General features: G+C 43.0%; 1 protein-coding gene across 3 annotated transcripts in view; it reads left to right on the plus strand.

The window, feature by feature from the left end:
• Nucleotides 1–18,653, plus strand: part of Utrn (utrophin) — a 519,634-nt gene that overhangs the window by 162,682 nt on the left and 338,299 nt on the right. For all 3 annotated transcript variants that reach the window (XM_041680416.1, XM_041680414.1, XM_041680415.1), the window contains exons 19-24: nucleotides 89–176; nucleotides 5,726–5,967; nucleotides 6,507–6,687; nucleotides 8,169–8,314; nucleotides 9,494–9,706; nucleotides 18,120–18,233. In XM_041680416.1, the coding sequence (XP_041536350.1) occupies nucleotides 89–176; nucleotides 5,726–5,967; nucleotides 6,507–6,687; nucleotides 8,169–8,314; nucleotides 9,494–9,706; nucleotides 18,120–18,233 (984 nt within the window). The remainder of the gene's footprint in view (nucleotides 1–88; nucleotides 177–5,725; nucleotides 5,968–6,506; nucleotides 6,688–8,168; nucleotides 8,315–9,493; nucleotides 9,707–18,119; nucleotides 18,234–18,653) is intronic.

The following is an 18,653-nucleotide window of genomic DNA, read 5'->3' on the forward strand; positions in this document are numbered from 1 at the left end:
AAAAACAAAAAAAACAAAAAAAAAAAAAGGTCTCAACATTATATTGAGAGGAAGTTTTCATTATTTTATATTTGGGCTTTATTTCCAGGGATTAGAAAAAGAACAGACAGAAAGAACCCCCCGACTTGACGAGCTAAAGCAAACTGGACAAACCCTTCTGGATCAGATGGGAAAAGGTGAGACCCTGCGGGCTTTTTCCTTTTAGAGTTTTTAGAAGGCTACGCTTAATATTTGCAGTTTAACACATAAAACATTTAATAGAAAAAGCTCAAAAGAAAAAAAAAACTGGTTTTAAATTTTTTTTTTTGATGCAGCAGAACTTCTTAAAAAACCTGAAATCTTATATTGAAGCTTTTTATTAAAAACAGATAAAATTAGAGTCATTCTGCTCCCACATGGGGGCGGTGTCAGAAAACTAGAAACCAGGAAAACCTCAGCAGAGCAATTAAAATCCAACAGTGCACAGGATTTTAAAGCCTCAGCTTCGGGGTTACATACTCTGAATTTATTTTTTATATAGACGAGGAAAAATTTTATGCGGGTAATATCTTAGATATGAAGCTACCTTATGCTGTTCTAGTTTCATTCTGCTGCTGTGACAAATACCGCGTCCCAAAGCAGCTCGGGACAAAGGGGTTTCTTTCCACTTAGCTGTCACACACAGTCCATTGTTGAGGGAGGTCAGGGTGAGAACACAGGCAGGAGCAGAAGCCACGGAGGATGCAGCCTGCTAGCTTCTTGGTGTGTAAAGTCCAGGACCACCTGCCTAGAGAATAGTGTTGCTCATGGTGGACCGGACCTTCCCACATCTTTTAACAATCAAGACAATCCCCCCATAGTGTGTTCCTGGCCAGTATGGTATAGATAATTCCTCAGTTGAGGTTTTCCTTTTAGAAGATACTATGGTGTGTCAAACGGACAGTTAAAGCTAACTAGGACACTCACCAATGTTTAATTTTTGGTCATTGTTACAGGATCACATTATGTACTCTAGAAATATTTTTCTACTTAAATTTGGTGTTATATGTATTTGAAATTTTTGCAAGCATTAAAGACCCCACCCCACATTAAATCTTGCCTAGACATAGAGAAACCTAGAATTAGTATTTGGTTTTGCTATGGCTGTTAAGTTTGGCATATAGGTATTTCCTTGCCGGGGGTGGACCTTCCTTCCCACCTCTTAAGAAAAGAGGTGATAAACTGAGAAAATTAAAGACAGGGGGGTGGAGCCGGGCGGTGGTGGCGCATGCCTTTAATCCCAGCACTCAGGAGGCAGAGGCAGGCGGATCTCTGTGAGTTCTAGGCCAGCCTGGTCTACAAGAGCTAGTGCCAGGACAGGCTCCAAAGCTACAGAGAAACCCTGTCTCGAAAAACTAAAAAACTAAAAAGAAAAAAAAAAAAAAGACAGGGGGATGGGATTTTCACTCCGGTGAAGGTTACATGTTCAGCTACTGTAGTGAGTCCATGCCAAGCCTAGCGCATATGCAAGGGCCGGTCGGACTGGCTGGACTTACTGCAGAACCTCCCTTCTTGAGAACCTTATAGGGAGGGCACCAGCCGCCACATTTCCTGTGCACCTGCTCCTTGTTCTAAAAATACTCACGCTGCCAGTCAGCTGGCGGGGATCTTCGCTCCGTGTGCGTGTAATTCATGGATAAGCACGGGGCGTGTTAGTCTCCTGCAGGCAGCTCTCGCATCTCTTCACATGGGCCAGCAGTGCCTGGCTTCAGCAGGCAGGACCAATAGCGGGCAGTGCCCTCTAGTGTAAAAGCTCTTGCGCAGGCTTCCCACAGTGGGGTTCTTCTACAAGCATAGAGTTGTTATCGCGTGTGTAGGCTAGGAAGTGGGGACTCTTCAGCCCTAGAAAGTGGCTGGCTTTGTACCTTGTCAGTGGGCACAAGTTCTAGGAATTCCTCAGCCTTTGGCAGTGGCCAGTGTTATGGCTTCTGTGCCCGTAGTGGCTGAGACTCTTGGCTCTAAAGACTTGGCAGCTTTCTGGATCTGTTCTGGGGACGACAGCTCGCAGTTTCTTTTCAGGCTTTCTACCACCTTCTATATCTCTCCAGACTCAGCTCTCCACCCTCTCTTGTCTTCGGTTTGCTTCCACCTCTCCTCTTGTGCCTGCCCTGTCTGTTCTTGCACACAGTTCAGTTGCTGCTTGTGGCTTTGTCTGTGGTTGGTGTTGTGAGTCTTCGGACCTGGCTAACTCCACCCTTCCGTGCCTGTCAGTAGAGGCCCTGCCTATTTTGCAGCTGTATATACAGCTGGCTTCTCTGTCATTTTGGCAACTTGTTCTGCCAATTGCGCTGGTCTATCTCTTCTTTAGGTGTCAAGCAGATGACTTCCTTGTTTCTTTTGAGGGTTAGCTTCCCAGGACTGCTCAGTTCTGTGTTTTCTCCCTCCATCCTTCCTTCTTTCCCCCAGTTCCCCCCTCCCCCTTTCCCAACTCCTTCCCTTAACCACACCTCCATACTAGGGGTTGTGAAAAGGGCTTTGCATACACCAGCCAAGTGGTCTACCCTGCTTTTTCTAAAGCTATTTGGTGACCAGTCAGGCCCCTTCCCCTACTACTTCCCTGTTTCAGATCTGACTGCTTTGATCTCACTGGTATCATCTCCACAGTATCTGTTGCTTCTGTCTTCCTGGCACTTGTTCAACCCATCTGTCTGAAAGTTGGCAAAAAAAAAAAAAAAAAAAAAACACTCCGGAGAAGCCTTTTCTTGGGCCTAATGTTGCATGCAACACCAGGGAAAACAGACCAGCTAGCTCACTCAGTGAGCCAAACAGTCCACTCATGCATCCAGAGAAAGGGTATTTGTACCAATCACAGCAAACCCCCAACTTAAAGTTTTTCATTTATACCAAGTGTAATATTGTCCCCAGCATTGCTTTGGGGGCCACTGGGCTCTGGCCTGTTTGGAAATGGTTGCAGTGTTATATTTAGTGTTCGCTGAAGGGTGTACTAACAAAATGTTAATGCAAAGATTGAAGCTCTTGGGCTTGGGTTGGTGCCACACCTTCAGGATCTGGGGTTCTGCTGCAACCATGACTATCATGGACTCTCCTTAGACACTTGTGGGGCTTTCCATGCAGCTTAGGCTGGCGTGAGGGCCGCTGCTTGTCTAGTTTACTGACAGTTCTCTTGCTGACGGCAGCAAGGAGACTCCAGGAGCTTCATTTGGAGAGTTCGGAGCCCCTTCCCTCACATTTGTATTTACAGGAAAGTAAGAAACAGAAGGAATGCTTACAGGAGGAATTTACGAACATCCATTATCAGTTTTAGCAGGGTTTAATAGCACGTTATATGATGTCTAGCTTCTGCCCAGGGAGCTATGAGATCCCTTTGCCTATCTTTGTGAGATTTTGTGTCTGCTTCTGCCTCGGTCAAAGTTAAACAACCACGACACGATGTTGTAGATTGGTTAGACAAAATCTTTAAACCAGTAGTTTTAAATCGTTAACTTTTTCTTTCTCCTTTTGCTTGTATACATGAGTTGTTTTGTTACTACTGCTTTTGGATTAAATTTTTCTTTATGATTTATTTTATTTATGTGTCTGAGTGTTGTCCAGCATGAATGTATTTTCTCCATGTGTGTGCCCAGAACTTACTGAGGCTACCAGAGGGAGATGGGCTCCTTAGATCTTGATTTATAGTCTATTGTGAGCCATCATATGGGTGTTGAAGCCGAGCCTGGGTCCTCTGCAGGACCATTGAATGTTTTTAAACTACCATCCCTCCAAACCCTTATTGTCACTATAATTATTTTGGAAAAGGGTCTCATGTCTCATCACATAGGGGAGATTTCTTCAGCTACCCTAGTGCCGCAGTGATGGTCTCTCATCGGCTTTTAGAGGAACGGTGCTAATTTTCCTCTCAGAAACGTTATTTCCCAGCTGACTTTTCTTTCTGGTTTGATATCACTTGTCCTGACATAAAAATCAAGGGGCTGGGGTGGGGGAGATGGCTCAATGGCTAAAATACTTGCCTTACAAGTGTTAGCCCTGGAGTTTGGATCCCCTGAACCCACCCATACATGCTGTTGTTTAGCAGCCAACCCAGCTCTCTGGAGGCAGAGACAGGGGTCCTTAGATCATGCTGGCTAGCTATACCAACCCAATGGACCAGTTCTGAGCTCAGGACACCTTATTTCAATGTGAAAGATAGAGAGTGATGAAGAAAGACCCTTCTAGAAGCCTTCATGTGAACATGCTTTCATGTGTATGAGCATGTGTGCTTGTGAGTGTTGATGCACACACACACACACACACACACACACACACACACACACACACACGTCTGCCCACACACGTAGGTATATAGCACTCAAACAACTGCCAAAAAACCCAAAGTACCCCAACCAACCAACCAATCAAATAAACAAACAAAAACCAAACCAAAGTAAACCAAACCAAAAGAAAACAAAAGCCCCCAAACTAAACCAGCAGTGGCTGATGTTCCTCTGCTTGCATCTACCAGAAGAGAAGTAGCCACGCTAAAACACAGCTTTCATCACCATCGGTCACACAGTTGTCAAGAAAAATGGTGATTTTTCTAGTCCATGACTCTGTAACAGTGAGACATGCCCAAGGGCTGTGGTGTGGATGCCTCGCTTAGGTTTATTGTTCTGTTCCCAGCTTGATGGCGGAAGTGCACTTCAGCAGCCGACGTGGGTGGTACTTTTATCCACGGCATGCATGTTTGTGTTTCTGACTTCTAGGGGGCGTAGTGTGACACACAGCTTTCTCCACATTGTTGGGGAAACACGAAACGGGAGTGACTTCTTGTTTCCCATGACATTTCCCTTTTAAGCTGCGTTTTCATTGCTGTGGATTTTGATCATATGTGTTTATAAAGAAGACTCATTTACTGCCCTCCTACTCACATCCTGAAGCTGCTGAATCTGTCTTTTCAGTACAGATGTCTGCCAAATAGAAAGATCCCGTTGCCGCTTTCTTATATCTTCTCACTCATTTTAAAAAGCTTTGATGATATTTATAGCACCAGAAAAGATACGGAAAGACCTATTGTTATAGGTAATTTTTAAAAGCCATTTCTAAAACCACTGTGTACCATTCTAAAATTTGAGAAAAAAAATTTGAGAGTTTCAGTGGCTAAAAGGATAGCTCAGTGGCTAAACTGAGTTCCTTTCCTGGAAACCCCATGGCGGAAAGAAAGAACCAATTCCAGCAGATGGGCCTCTGCCCTCCATGGTCATGCCTTGGCATGTGGGTAGCCCAACACAAAATAAGTGGATAAATGTAAAAACTTATGTGCCAGTGGCTCTCATCTTTTGTCACCATAGACTTGAGCCAGCTCTGAGTTTTGCTAGCTGTCTGCTTTATTTTCTAGCTCTGAACAAATTCAGGCGTCTTAGTCTGTTTGCCCGCATCAGATTAGAGGCTATCAGAGTGTTAGGGTGTCACGGATGGAAACATGGATTCTATGGGAGAGGACCTGGCTGTTGCTCTGTGAGATAGTCACGCCACTCTTGAGCAGCTCTTTCAGTGCTTCCTACTCCCCTTAGGTCAGGGGATTAAAGGACATCCAATCATTTATAAGCGGATCATTGCGAGTTTTAGTTCCGTTAGAAGGGACCTAAGGGAATGACCATTGTATGTTGCCGCATCTTTCACTGCGCTAGAGTGTGTAGACCGATTCTAAACAACCTTGGTATTGCTAGATGAAGTGTCTGCTTGATGTACTTGGACTTTTCTGTTTCTGTAGAGGGCCTCTCAACTGAGGAAATAAACGATGTTCTGGAGAGGGTTTCATCAGAGTGGAAGTTGCTATCTCAGCAGCTGGAAGATCTGGGAAGGAAGATCCAGCTCCAGGATGATATAAATGCTTATTTTAAGCAGCTTGATGCCCTCGAAAAGACCATCAAGGCAAAGGAAGAGTGGCTGAGGGACACACCCTTTTCCGAATCACAACAGCAGCCCTTGCCAAGCTTAAAGGATTCCTGCCAGGTAGGGGACCAAATAGCTTTTGGCATAGAGCCTTTTTATGCTGAGTCTCATACGTAAAGAGGAGATGTCATTCAGTGTGTGTGGTGAAAGACGTGTGTGTTTGCACACATGAGTGCCCATCTCTGCTTGTAAAAACCAGAAGACAACAGAGGACGTTAGGGATCCTGCCCTACCACACTCTCCCTTATTCCTCTGAGATGCGGTCTCTCATGAACCTGCTGTCTAGTAAGCTCCAGCTGTCCTCTTCTCCCCTGACACAAGGGTTTGTAACACAAGGCTATACCCACATATTTACACTGGTGCTGGGGATCCAAACTCAGGTCTGCAGGATTGCATAGCAAGTGCTCACACCCACCGAGCTGTCTGTAGCCCAAGGAGCTGTATCTTGTAAAAGGCAAAAGATTTTACAATCAGAGGAGGGAGCAGAGTGTAGGAGAGAATGGATCTTGTATCGTGAGCTCCGTGTTCATTTTCTCTATAGCTTTCTCTGGGGATGTTCATCTTCACGGAGTGAACTGACCGTGTTTTCTCTCCTTTAGAGGGAACTGACAGATCTCCTTGGCCTTCACCCCAGAATTGAGATACTGCGTGCAAGCTGTTCAGCCCTGAAGTCTCAGCCCTCTGTCCCAGGTTTTGTCCAGCAGGGTTTTGATGACCTTCGGAGTCACTACCAGGGCGTGCAGAAGGCTTTAGAGGGATGCCAGCAGCAACTCGAGAACGGTAAACCCCAGCTCTGAGCTGCAGTCACGTCTTCTCTCTGTCTCTGTGCGTCTCTCTGTCTGTCTCTCTCTCACGCTGTGTCCCTGTCTCCCCTCTCACTTTGCGATAATCTAAAAATTACTCCCAATATTTAAGCTCTCCGCGTATCTGCGTTTCTGCATCTGTTTTTTTCCTCTGCACCTGTGCGGCTCGAGGTCTCAGTCCGTCCGACTATTTCCTGAGCTCTCACTTGTTTATAAATAGGCAACATCACATGCCGGAAAATTGTGTCAATTGAATGTAATGACTTCTGGAAGATTTTCATTTTCCTTTTGTGGTGCTGTGGTGACCTCCAGGACCTCGTGCATGCTAGGCGCTTGGTTTGCACTCCTCCCCTTATGGAGATTTTTTGGGAAGAAACAACTTTACTTGGACCTGTTCAGACCAAACAAAAACATCACCAATTTCTATTTGCTCCCAGTGGTTAGGGTTTTTTGCAGCACCGCCCATTCCTTGAAAAAGAAATCTCTTCGCTCTCCCAGAATTTGAGCAAAATCGAAGAAGTTGGAATTGGAAAAATTGGATTAAAATTTTGTTGGGGAAGGATTTGAGAGCTTGTGTATCCTGTTGTGTGTTTCTTCTCTTCAGCGGTTGCATTGGATTGTTCTGGGCTGTGTGTGCTCAGTGCTGTGACTGCCACCTCTACTATATTTCCTGCACACTGTGCACTGACATTAGGAATGCATATGTGTTAGACAAACGTGTCATGGCGCCTTTATGTTAATAGTGTATTCAGACTTCATGCATTGCGCTCATGGAAATCAGTTAGCTTACAGTGTGACATAAATACCAGACAAGACTCCTTTCTCAGCCGACTGGTGCACGCCAGGCTTTCGGTTCAGGACAAGGATCAGTGGCAGGCAGTTTAACTCATGCTGCTAATTGGTTTTACCTCTTGGGGCTTCACATCCACCTCACTTCCTCCTCTGCACAAATGCTGATTGTTTGGGATTTTGACAGAGCCGTGGATGGCTAGGCTGTGCTAGCTGGCTGTTGCCAGCTATCCCTGGTACTTCCTGTTTGTAGGGTTCCCATATAGTTTGTGTATATTCATGGGATTTCAGGAAGGCTGGTGGAGGGATCTGTGCTGCCTTTTATTCTTTGTGTAGCAGTCGGGGAAGGGGAAATTGTGGGAGACAAAAGGAATGTTGTCCCTCAAGCTTCATCAAGACATTTCAGCATGATCAAATGAAGAAAAATGATAGCGAGTTAATATTTCCAACCTCGGCCCCCAGAGGAATGAAGCCACAGCCTGTCTGTTTGAAATGCCAGAGGGATGACCTATTTTATTAACCAACAGGGATTCTTTTCAATTGTAATCGTGGGGTCTAATTTATTATCTATTGGAATCTTTTTATTATACACAAAAGATTAATGCTGCATACAGTAACAGGATTAGGTTCTACGTTGTTTTTCCTGAGTAAGTGTGTTTAACTCATCAGAACTGAAGAGCCAACCTGGACCTATGTACTTGGACACATTGAACACACTTAAAGAGATGCTAAGTGAGTCAGAAAAAAAAGCTCAGACATCTCTGGACTCCCTTAATGATCTCACAATGGTGGAGCAGGCCCTGCAAGAGAAAAAGGTAAGCCGTGTGTGAGAACTCTCTGTCTGATGGTTCTTGGTAGGTGTTTGAAGTGGTTTTTTTTTCAGTGATTAAAAAAATAGCCATTTTTGATTAAGTCTTTACAAATTATTAAAATTTTATTATAAAAGTGGCAGATTTATAATAATGTTTTTGTTCCCTGACGGTGGTGGTGCATGCTTTTAATCCCAGTACTAGGGAGGCAGAGACAGGTGGATCTCTGTAAATTTGAGGCCGGCCTGGACAACAGAGAGAGCTCCAGGACAGTCTCCAAGGCTACAGAGAAACCCTGTCTCAAAAAACCGAAAAATTGTTTACTATTTAATAATAATATTATTGTGAAGGTTGGTGTTACTGAGCCTGGAGGACAATTGTGGAGACTCGGTTCTCTCTTCCACCTTGAGCTCCAGGGAGAAAATTGAGGTCCTCAGCCTTGTGTGTCTTTATCTGTTGAACCATTCTCCAGGCCTAAGAATTTATAATTTGAAGCTTAATTACCCAAAACAATTTATCTGAGGTCCATAAACGATATGGTCTTAAATATTACTAGGGGAAATGTATTTTCTTATAGGTCACATAATATTCTGAAACTGTTCATAATCTGTTAAATACCTTTCCTAACTAAAATGAGGTTGGACTGACTTTTTTTTCTTCTTTTTGAGGCATGGTTTCATTCTATAGTTACCTGGCCTAACTGAATGCAGTCCCCCTGCCTCAGCCTTACTAATGCTGAGGCTGGCAGTTATAAGCGACGATGCTAAGCCTAAATTTGATACTGAGTTTTTTGTTGATTAATTTGCTTTCCTGCTTTTTTCTTAGTGGTGTAAAGTCTCTATAACATTGTAGTTGATAAAAGAGACCAATGCTTGACCTTGGGTTCTTGGCACACTATGTGTTCTGTTCCAGGTGTTTTTTTTTTTAATATACAGAATAAATTATGCCATCCTCACCAAACTCATGAAGAGAAATCCCTGACTTTTCTGATTGACTTTTTTTTATTGTTTTTTGAGTAAGATCCCTTTCCTCCCCATTTTTCACTGTGTGTGCATTGTGTGTTGCGTTGTGTGTATGTGTGTGTGTGTGTGTGTGTGCATCAATATATATATTATCACTACATTTGTGCAAGATGCACATTGGTATATTCTTGTGTACAGTTCTAATCTTGGGAAACTTTTTTAGGCCCTTGAAGAAGTTCTTGAGAATCACAAACCTACATTGCATAAACTTTCAGAAGAAACAAAGATTTTGGAGAAAAATGTGCTTCCTGACGTGGGAAAAAAGTTTAAACAAAAATTTGATGATGTCCAGGGGAGATGGAGTAAAGTAAAGGCCAAGGTTTCCAGAGATTTACATTTGCTTGAGGAAATCATGCCCAGACTCAGAGACTTTGAGGTAAGTCAAGAGGCCAAGAGGAGTTTGAGCTTGTTTCAGGGCACACAGTGATCATCATGTAAACCTGGAATGTCTTCTTTCTGAATAGTTGGCATTTTTTTCTGGTCCCACATTCATTATATGCTCAAGTTGGGATTTACAAGTTGCTTATCAAAGGCATACTTTTAATATGCCGGTAGACACATGCTTTTCTTTTGTTTTGTAAAGAATGCTACTTGGTAGAGGTGAGCTAGACCTTGATGAATACATTGCTTAATAATGATTAAAATAGAGTTTCAGCTTGGCGTTCTACGTGGCATAGGAACCAGCGATCAAAGTATAGCAGTGACTAGTTGGAGTGGAAGAAGTTCACCTAGTAGGTAGCAGAGAACGGAGTAGGGGACATTGGGGGAGGTCTCCATATCCTAGAATGGCCTAAAACTTGCTATATAGTCAAGGATGATCTTGAACTTCTGATCCTTCAGTTTCACCTCTCAAGGGCTGAAGTTACAGTTGTGTGCTACTGAATCTGCTCTTTAAAACAGGGTAGGGATTCAAATCAGGGTCTTATCATGCTAAGGAAGCACTCTGCTTCACAACTTTAGTGTTTCTACTACAAGTGAGTAACTTTTTCAACCTTCTGCTGTGCTCACAGAATGTGTACATTTTCCAGTGGTGTAAATGAGACTTATACTTGTCTGTGACTGCAAAATTTTTGATGATGTTCCCATAGTGACTTATTGATGATTCACAACCAATAGTGATCTCTCCCTCCTCCCCTTAGCTCTAAGCCATGTATTAGTCTAAAGACAGTTTTGGATGTCATAGCCATGGCGTAGGGGTGGGGTAGGCAGGTGACATTGGAGGGGTGGAAGCCAGGATGGATGCAGTTAGCTGTTTTATAGTACACAGGTTGACCCTCATAGAAGCAGAAGCTCTTAGTTCCAAGTGTAAGTGGTTCCAGGTTGATCCATGCTATGTGATCTGTTTCTATACTTTCAAATTTAAATCTTAGCTAGAGTTGGGGGATTTCACGAGTGATGCCTGACAAGTTTGTTTTAGGATCAGTTAAATGTTTGTGCTCTAGTTTCTTTCCTGTGGCTGGGCTAAAACACACTGACTGAAGTAGCTTAGGGGAGAGGGTTGTACTTCTGGTCACAGTCTATTGTTAAGGGCAGGATCTCAAGAAGAAACTTAAAGCAGAAACCATACAGGAACCCGGCTTCCTGGCTTGCTCTTGGAGGTATGCTTACCAGGCTTCTTTTATACAGCCCTAGATCACCTGCCTAGAGAATCACCCTCTTACATCTAAGTCAAATAACCATCATAGCTATTCCTCCCAGACATGCCCACAGGCCAGTTTGATCTGTCCTGTCCCTTAGTCAAGAATCTCTAATGCTTCTCTGTGTCAAGTTGATATTAAAACTAACGAGGATTGTGTGATTTGGAATTTGAAGAGAATAAAATTGCTTCTTAAACACAGAAGAGAGTCTTGGGCTTAGCATAATCCAATTTTAGAATTTATTTCATTGTTGTTGCTAATATTTGTTGGCTGGGTAGTCTTTCCCACCAGGTCCCACACCATTTAGTCTCAAATAAACACATAGAGGCCTACATTAATTATAAACTGGTTGGCCCATTAGCTCAGTCTTCTTTTTAACTCTTATACATTATATTAGCCCATAGTTCTTGTCTGTGTTAGCTTGTTACCTTTTTCAGTGAGGTAGTCCATCTTGCTTGCTCTGTGTCTGCCTTCCTCTGTGGCTGGGTCACAAATGCAGACTGACTTTTTCCTCTTCCCAGAATTCTCGTTGCCCTGCCTCTTCTTTTTGCTTGGTTGCCCTGCCTATACTTCTGGCCTGGCTACTGGCCAATCAACGTTTATTTAAAATACAAGTGACAGGGTACAGACCGTTGTCCCATAGCAAATATTGCAATTATAAGTGTTTTTTAGTGGTCAGTTTGAGATTGTGTTAATGATACTAAGTAGAAATATTAAAGATACTCCCCATCAAATACATGGGTCTCTCTATTCAAATATTTGATATTAGAGTAGCAGAGTTTAATGTCCTATTACTTTTTTTCTTCTTTGGTGGGTTAGCAGTAAGCTTGCTGACAGTTGTTTGTAGTCATTCTTTAATTGTACGACTTTGTTAAGCAAACACATGCATGACTTTAATTCTAAAGACACTAACTTGGTGGCTTCAAAGGAGTTGCTCGTTAATCCTTGTGGGAAGACTTCGAAGTGTCCCCACAGAGTTGCAAGGCAACTGGAGTAAATAGTTGCTCACAGGGCAGCCTTTTCCTTTTCCCATGTCCTGATGGATGTTTTAGTCTTGGAAGCTTCATTCTTTTTTTTTTTTTAAGATTTATTTATTATGTTCCTTCCATATATGCTTGCATGCCAGAAGAGGGCTGTGAGCCACCATGTGGTTGCTGGGAATTGAACTCAGGACCTCTGGAAGAGCAGTCAGTGCTCTTAACCTCTGAGCCATCTCTCAAGCCCCCTCCCCCGCCCCCCTAAGCTTCATTCTTTCAAGCAATGAGCCCCAGCAGCTATTAGGTTTACTGCCAATTTATGGACTTTTTTAGGGATAAAGTAGTGGAATTGTTTGTTCACCTTAATTCAATTAATAAATTAATTTTCTTGAGACTGGGCTTCATTATGTACTGTGGACACTACCATGGATGGTAAAAATCAAAAATTTCTGTTTTTAAAATGAATTTTAAATCATATATATAATACATGAAGATTGCTGTTGGCAGATATCGAACAATATAGAAATACTCACTACCAATAATATTCTTAGTCTCATTTCTATTTCCTGTCCTAGTGACAGCTATATTTACAGTGAATCCATGTAGGATTTTATACACAGTTCATACATACTACTAATTTGAATCTGTATCTTTTTTCCATATTATAGAAATCATTACAGTAGATCCTGGTGAGGAACACTGTCAGATCCAAAAGAAATTCCATTACCCCAAATTCCAAAAGGCAGAAGGGACAGATGTCTATCTGTGGTACCTATTAGCATAGCAAAGTGTGTGCTGGCCTCCAGGCTTGCTCAGCATCACAAGCACCTGCTGTGCACTTCAGAGTCCATGCTAGCATCCTAGCCCTTCTCACCTCCCTCCCTACTCTAAACTTCCTCTAACTCAGGAGCTTCCCTTCAGCCACCACTCATTTTCCTTACAACACTGCTATTTCATCTAGGCTTTTTGTTTGTTTGTTTTGGTTTTGGTCCATTCGTTCTCTTCCTCTCTCTGTTTCCTCCCTCCACTCTTTCACTCAGTCTCCCCTTTTCTAAGGGCCTGGGCCTCTTCTAACCCAAACCAAACTGCTCTTTTGACTCTGCTAAGACACGGATCCTTTGTTTCTGCTGACTTCTGTAGCACACCATAGTCGACTCAGATTCTGGAATCCACCTGCCTCTTCAGCTGCTTGTCTCTCCTCTGACTTCCCAGATACTCTCAGCACCCCCTGGAGCTTAGTGGAATCCTCCTTCTGGATGAGTTCCTGCTTTTGACCCTTTCCCCTCCTTTTCTAATTTCTTCCTCCTCAGTCTCAGAGACTCCATGTCTTACTGCAGAGGGCCTCAGTACAGCTCAGTTAATAGCCATGGATGATACATAGGTTTCTGAGTGCTCACAGATCTTAGCAACTTCTCCCACCAAACAAATGATCCCCAAATCTCCAATCTTTAAACTGTCTCTGCTCCATAAAAACCCTCCTTTAACCGTACCGTGGAGTTGCCCTGTTGCCAGTTTATATGGACTTTCCAATGGCGAATAGAGTGCAAAGCCTAGAGAAAAGCCTTTCACGAATAGAGCACCTCTAGAGGTCGAGTTAATGTTTGCAATCTACTTTTTATTGACATGTTATCTTTCTCTCTTCAGCCCTGAGATGTTTGTAAGAGGAATTCTCTGGCTTGTCATAGTTGCCTCTTATTTTCTTGGCATTTGGTGTTATTTCCCTTGTCTTCACCGCTAATTCCTTTTGTCCAGGCTAAAGACAGTCCGCTATGCTCTTTCAGAATGCTAAAGCACAGATGTGGGCTGAAATTCTTCTGTTCTGCTGTGCTTGACAACAGAAATGGTCATTTATAGTTTTACAAACCGTCATTCCGTTCCCAGCAGCAAGACATTTTTAAAAACACGAAACAGGCATTTTTTTTGTTATTGATTTTACTGATAGGATTTTCTTATGAATCATGAGGACAAAATAAAATCCAAGGGGGCTCGTTTCTCTCAGCTCCTTTTACTCTCTCATCCCCAGCAGTAATATCTTAGCTATTACTGGGACTGTGATATATTTTGTATCATTTCCTGTCTTGTACTCAAGACCCTACAGTGTGGAATTTATCTGGAGCATTCCCAGCCTGTCCCCAAGTGCACACAAAACCTAGTGTGCCTCCTGGGTCTGCGGACACTGCCTGCTGCTCTTCCCTCCATGCGCAGGCCCTGCCACAGCCTCCTGCCCAGCAATTCCTTCACTCATTCATTCCACTTCCTCTTCTCATCTCTCACCTTAGAAATTCATCTTCCCACCGATGCCAGAGACTTCTGCACGGGGTCCAGTCATCTTCACCGGAGTAAAATCTTCATCCTTATCACTTAGTCCCTGCTCCTTCCTGTCTAGCGTGTCTCTGTCCCCAATGTGAGCAACATCAGGCTGGCAGAGTATTATGGGTCCCTAAGGACCACCGTGGACTGCTGCCTTCTTCTAGACATGTCATGCACCTGCTGGCACAATGTGCATGTTGCCTCCCCCTGGCTGATTCTCTAAGAACAAACTTTACTAGTAGTCTTCAGTGTTGCTCAGCGCCAAAGCACAGCCTGAAGATTACTCACACTTCCTGCATTGTACTGTGTCCTCCCATCTGCACCCTGGGGAGCTTTATCAAGCTTCGAACTCTGTGTTGCTCCTTTCTCCCAGAGAATGAGCTCTTTGAAGACAGGACTCTGCCGGGTGCCCAGCAAGTAAGAGGATGCACATGAGGTTATGAATGGCAGGGATCTGAATGAACGGCTCAGTAGGTGTGTCGGACCCACTGCCCCCTCTCCAGTGAGCTTGGACTGTATAGTCTAACACCCACTCATCCCTGATGTCCGCACAGCTGTCTGCTCATTCCTCTTCCTTCATTTGCTCAAACTCACTCAGCAAACCGATGTGTTCTGCCTAAGACAGCAGGAAGTACATGCTGGGGACTCTGCCAGTGAAGAAACAGGCTTTAAAATTATTATTTTGGAAGTATTTCAGAATAAAAATAAGGAAGAATAACATCCGTATTTAGCCCATTTAACTTGCCTAGGGAACATTAACCTGATATAATGATTAAAATATTGACCCAGCCATCATTTTTATTCAGTCTAGCGGCAATTGGATTTAGGTACGGGAGTTTATATAAGCTGATGGGGTGGTTTCATTCTTTGCCCTCATCTCTGTGACACAGCACTGTTTTGACAGTCTTTTGAGCAGGCTTTTGGTGTCTGTTGAAACCCCAGGTAGTGTTTGCTACAGGCTCTGGAATGCCTCAGAACTGAGCAAAGTAGGAAGCCCTTTTCTTTAAATTACTGCACTAATTCTTCTTCCACAGCTGCTTTTCGCTGGTCTTGGGGTAGAAATTAAACAGCAATCAGCAGACATTCCGGCTGGCGGGGGTTGGGGGAGGTGGGGTGGGGGATGGGGGAGAGCAGAGAGAGAGGAATGCCAAGAATGTACTGTTGTCAAGTGTGAGGGGCTGCTGTGTACTGTGGAGTCAATCTCAGGCTCCTGGGCCCAGAGTTTCCAAGCTTTAAAATGCTTCTAGCTCCAGCTTGGGAGAGACAGGGTAAGGTGTGGAGCTGGTTCCTTGACCCCACATTCCTTCTCTGTGACCCTGAACCAGAGTGTTGCCCACACAAGAAGCTTCTGCAGGGATGGTCAGTGTTTGTAAAGTTTTGGCCACCCCAAAGGAGAATCTTTGATGTTTGAGGTTCCTACAGTTTCAACTTTTCCTTGAATAATATTGAATAAAACTGGGAATGAGAAATGGTTACTGTCTTAGGCCAGGACTTATTGTTAATTTTTTTTTGCAGACATTTTTAATTAGAAATTTACTAGTAATATGTATGTGTGTGTTTCTGTGAAAGAGAGACACACGGAGAGAAAAACAGAAAGACAAAGACAGAGAGAATGTGTGTGTGCTCATGAGACTGTGTGTGGAGACCAGACGCTAGGTGATTGTCCATGGATTCTTTTTGAAACAGCTAGTGGTTCTAGCTGGCCAGAAGGTCTCAGGAATCCACCTGTTTCCCCAGCATTTGGAAAACAAGCTCTTCTCCCCATGCTGTGCTTTTTCAGTGGACTCTGCAGATCAAATCCAGGTCCCCATCCTTACCAGGCAAGCACTTTATGAACTCAGTTGTCTCCCAAACTCTATGAGGAACTTAAATTCATTTGTAAGAAGGAAAGTTCCTCAAAGAACTGTGTGCACACGTGTGTGTGTGTGTGTGTGTGTGTGTGTATGTGTGTATTCATGTGTTTGTTCATGGACAGAGGCCAAGAGACCCTTATTCACTGCTGGAGATTAGAAACATAAGTACTTTAGCTGTGTGAGTTTTAAGTGAAGAGGGAAACTGTATTGTTCTTGGAGCTCTTTCCAGTGCTTTGTGACATGCCCTTGGGGCATGGGGATGCTGAGAACAGAGCCCTGTTTCTTATCTGCCCAGATGTCTCTCCAGCCCCACTTTTACTTTTATTAGGATCTATTGATTATACACAATGGGTGTCATGACATTTTTCAGGAAAACAGTGCCACTAGTTTATGAATTTTAATTGGCAAAGTCCTAAAACACAACAAGAAGCCCAATCTAAACCAACCAACTTACCAACCAAGTCAAAACCATGTACCCAATGAAAAATTATATTTCTCTGTCAGATTTCCAAGTAGAAGATAGTTAGGAAGAGCAGCAGGTCGGAGACTGGAAAACCTAAACTTTGAATTATTCTGTTGGATTTTTGTTGGTCTATTTTTCAACTGATATTGAGAACATAATAAAGAAAAATTTAATAGTTATGGTGATCAAGTCCTATAGTTAAATTAACAATCAATTAAGCAATATTTGAGAGGGGAAGGTTATCTTGAGGTAATTACTGAGAATATTGGGGTTTTGGTGAATCTTAATCTTATGGCTGATGTCTCTAAGAACAAACAAGTTTAACACAAAAGAAGCATGGGACGCCGGGCGGTGGTGGCGCACGCCTTTAATCCCAGCACTCAGGAGGCAGAGGCAGGGGCGGATCTCTGTGAGTTCGAGACCAGCCTGGTCTACAAGAGCTAGTTCCAGGACAGGCTCCAAAACCACAGAGAAACCCTGTCTCGAAAAACCAAAAAAAAAAAAAAAAAAAAAAAAGCATGGAACAAAGACACATTGGGAAAAATGAAAAATCCAAACCCATTTTAGGTGGTGTCTTATAAGTTTAGCAGCTGGATGGTCAGTTCCATCTTTATGACTCGTTCCAACTTCATGAGAAAAATAATAGTTAGTTTTGGAGTATTATAGGAATATTAGGTGATTTTTATTGTTTCCAGAGTCTGTGGATCAAAATGGTTTGTGCATTTCCTGGTTATACTGCTCTAGAAAGATGACTAAAGAAGGACTGTATAATCATACCAGGACGAGGGAGACACTTTTGAATTTCATCATTCAAGTTGATTTTATTTCTAGGAGTAAACAAGAAAGAACTGAAGAGAGTTCAAGGAGACATTCCAGAGAAATTTACAAGGCTAACCACTGACTGAAAGGGAGGCCTTGGGGGAAAACGGCTTTCGCTTCAGTATTGAAGTTTAAGTGGGCCTAACATTGTCTTCGATACAGCCATAGCTATGCTATGTGCTCTTTGAAGTCTGCTTTTTCCAGGAAATGTTGGGTTTCTCTTTGTTCTTAGTTTTGAACTGTTGAAAGATCTGAGTAGGCAGTGACTAGTTCTGTTTTCAAGGAAGGAGTCATCTCACAGAAGAATGAAAAGTCGGAGATTATATTTCCTTTATGAGGCTGTGTATATACACCTACTTCAATAGCTAGCTTTAGAGAACAATTGCTCTAGGTTAGGTGAAAACGAAAGATTTCTTTTCAGTTGATTGTAACTAGAATACTATTTTTTTTCTTGTAATTTGAATCTTAGTCCTATATAACCCTTGCCTTTAAACAGAAATAGTTCACCCCAGAGTGTTCTGAGGCTTGTGGAATTATTACTAAGCTGTCATTTTAAAGATTTATTTTTCAAGTTGGGAGACTTAAAAAAGGAAATGAAATAAATGAAAATGATGCTATCGAAGTTTTGAGAGGTTGCATTTTTTATTTTTCCTGATGGCAGTAGATCTTGAGATGCAGTGGGTTGAATGTCACTGAGTAATATCCCCCTCTGTTATTGCATTCGATTCAGGCTGACTCAGAGGTCATTGAGAAGTGGACGGGTGATGTGAAGGAGTTCCTAAGGAAAGAGCAGGCTGCGCAAGGAGACGCGACTGGCCTACAGCGGCAGCTTGACCAATGTGCTGTGAGTTCTGCTGGTCTGGCACTCCTATTCAAATAAATAACATTTTCTTCTTCTTCTTCTTCTTCTTTGTCGTTTGGAGTTATTAAAATTGTAAGAATGGTGCATATGAAGTCTAGATGCAGTGTCCTTTATCATAAAGCTTTTATTTTGGCTTTATAGCCAATAAAAGACAGACAGATAGCTGACATTTTATGGCCGGCTGTGGTTATAGAACTGGTGACGAGAACAAAAGCCAATTGATTTCCTCGGGAGCTGCCCTTCTGTTACAGCGATGATCTTAATGTAGAGATGACGGCGAGTGTGCTGCTGTCCTGGTGCCACCTGACGAGCCTTTATGAGAAGGACGTCTAACAAATGAAATCTGCTAGTCGTATTATATGCCGTTTATGCTTGATGAGGTCATAGGGTGTTTCTAAACCC

This window comes from Microtus oregoni, unplaced genomic scaffold, assembly GCF_018167655.1.
Source record: "Microtus oregoni isolate MIOR12 unplaced genomic scaffold, Mior012 000033F_ref0000390, whole genome shotgun sequence".
Taxonomy (NCBI): Eukaryota; Metazoa; Chordata; class Mammalia; order Rodentia; family Cricetidae; genus Microtus; species Microtus oregoni.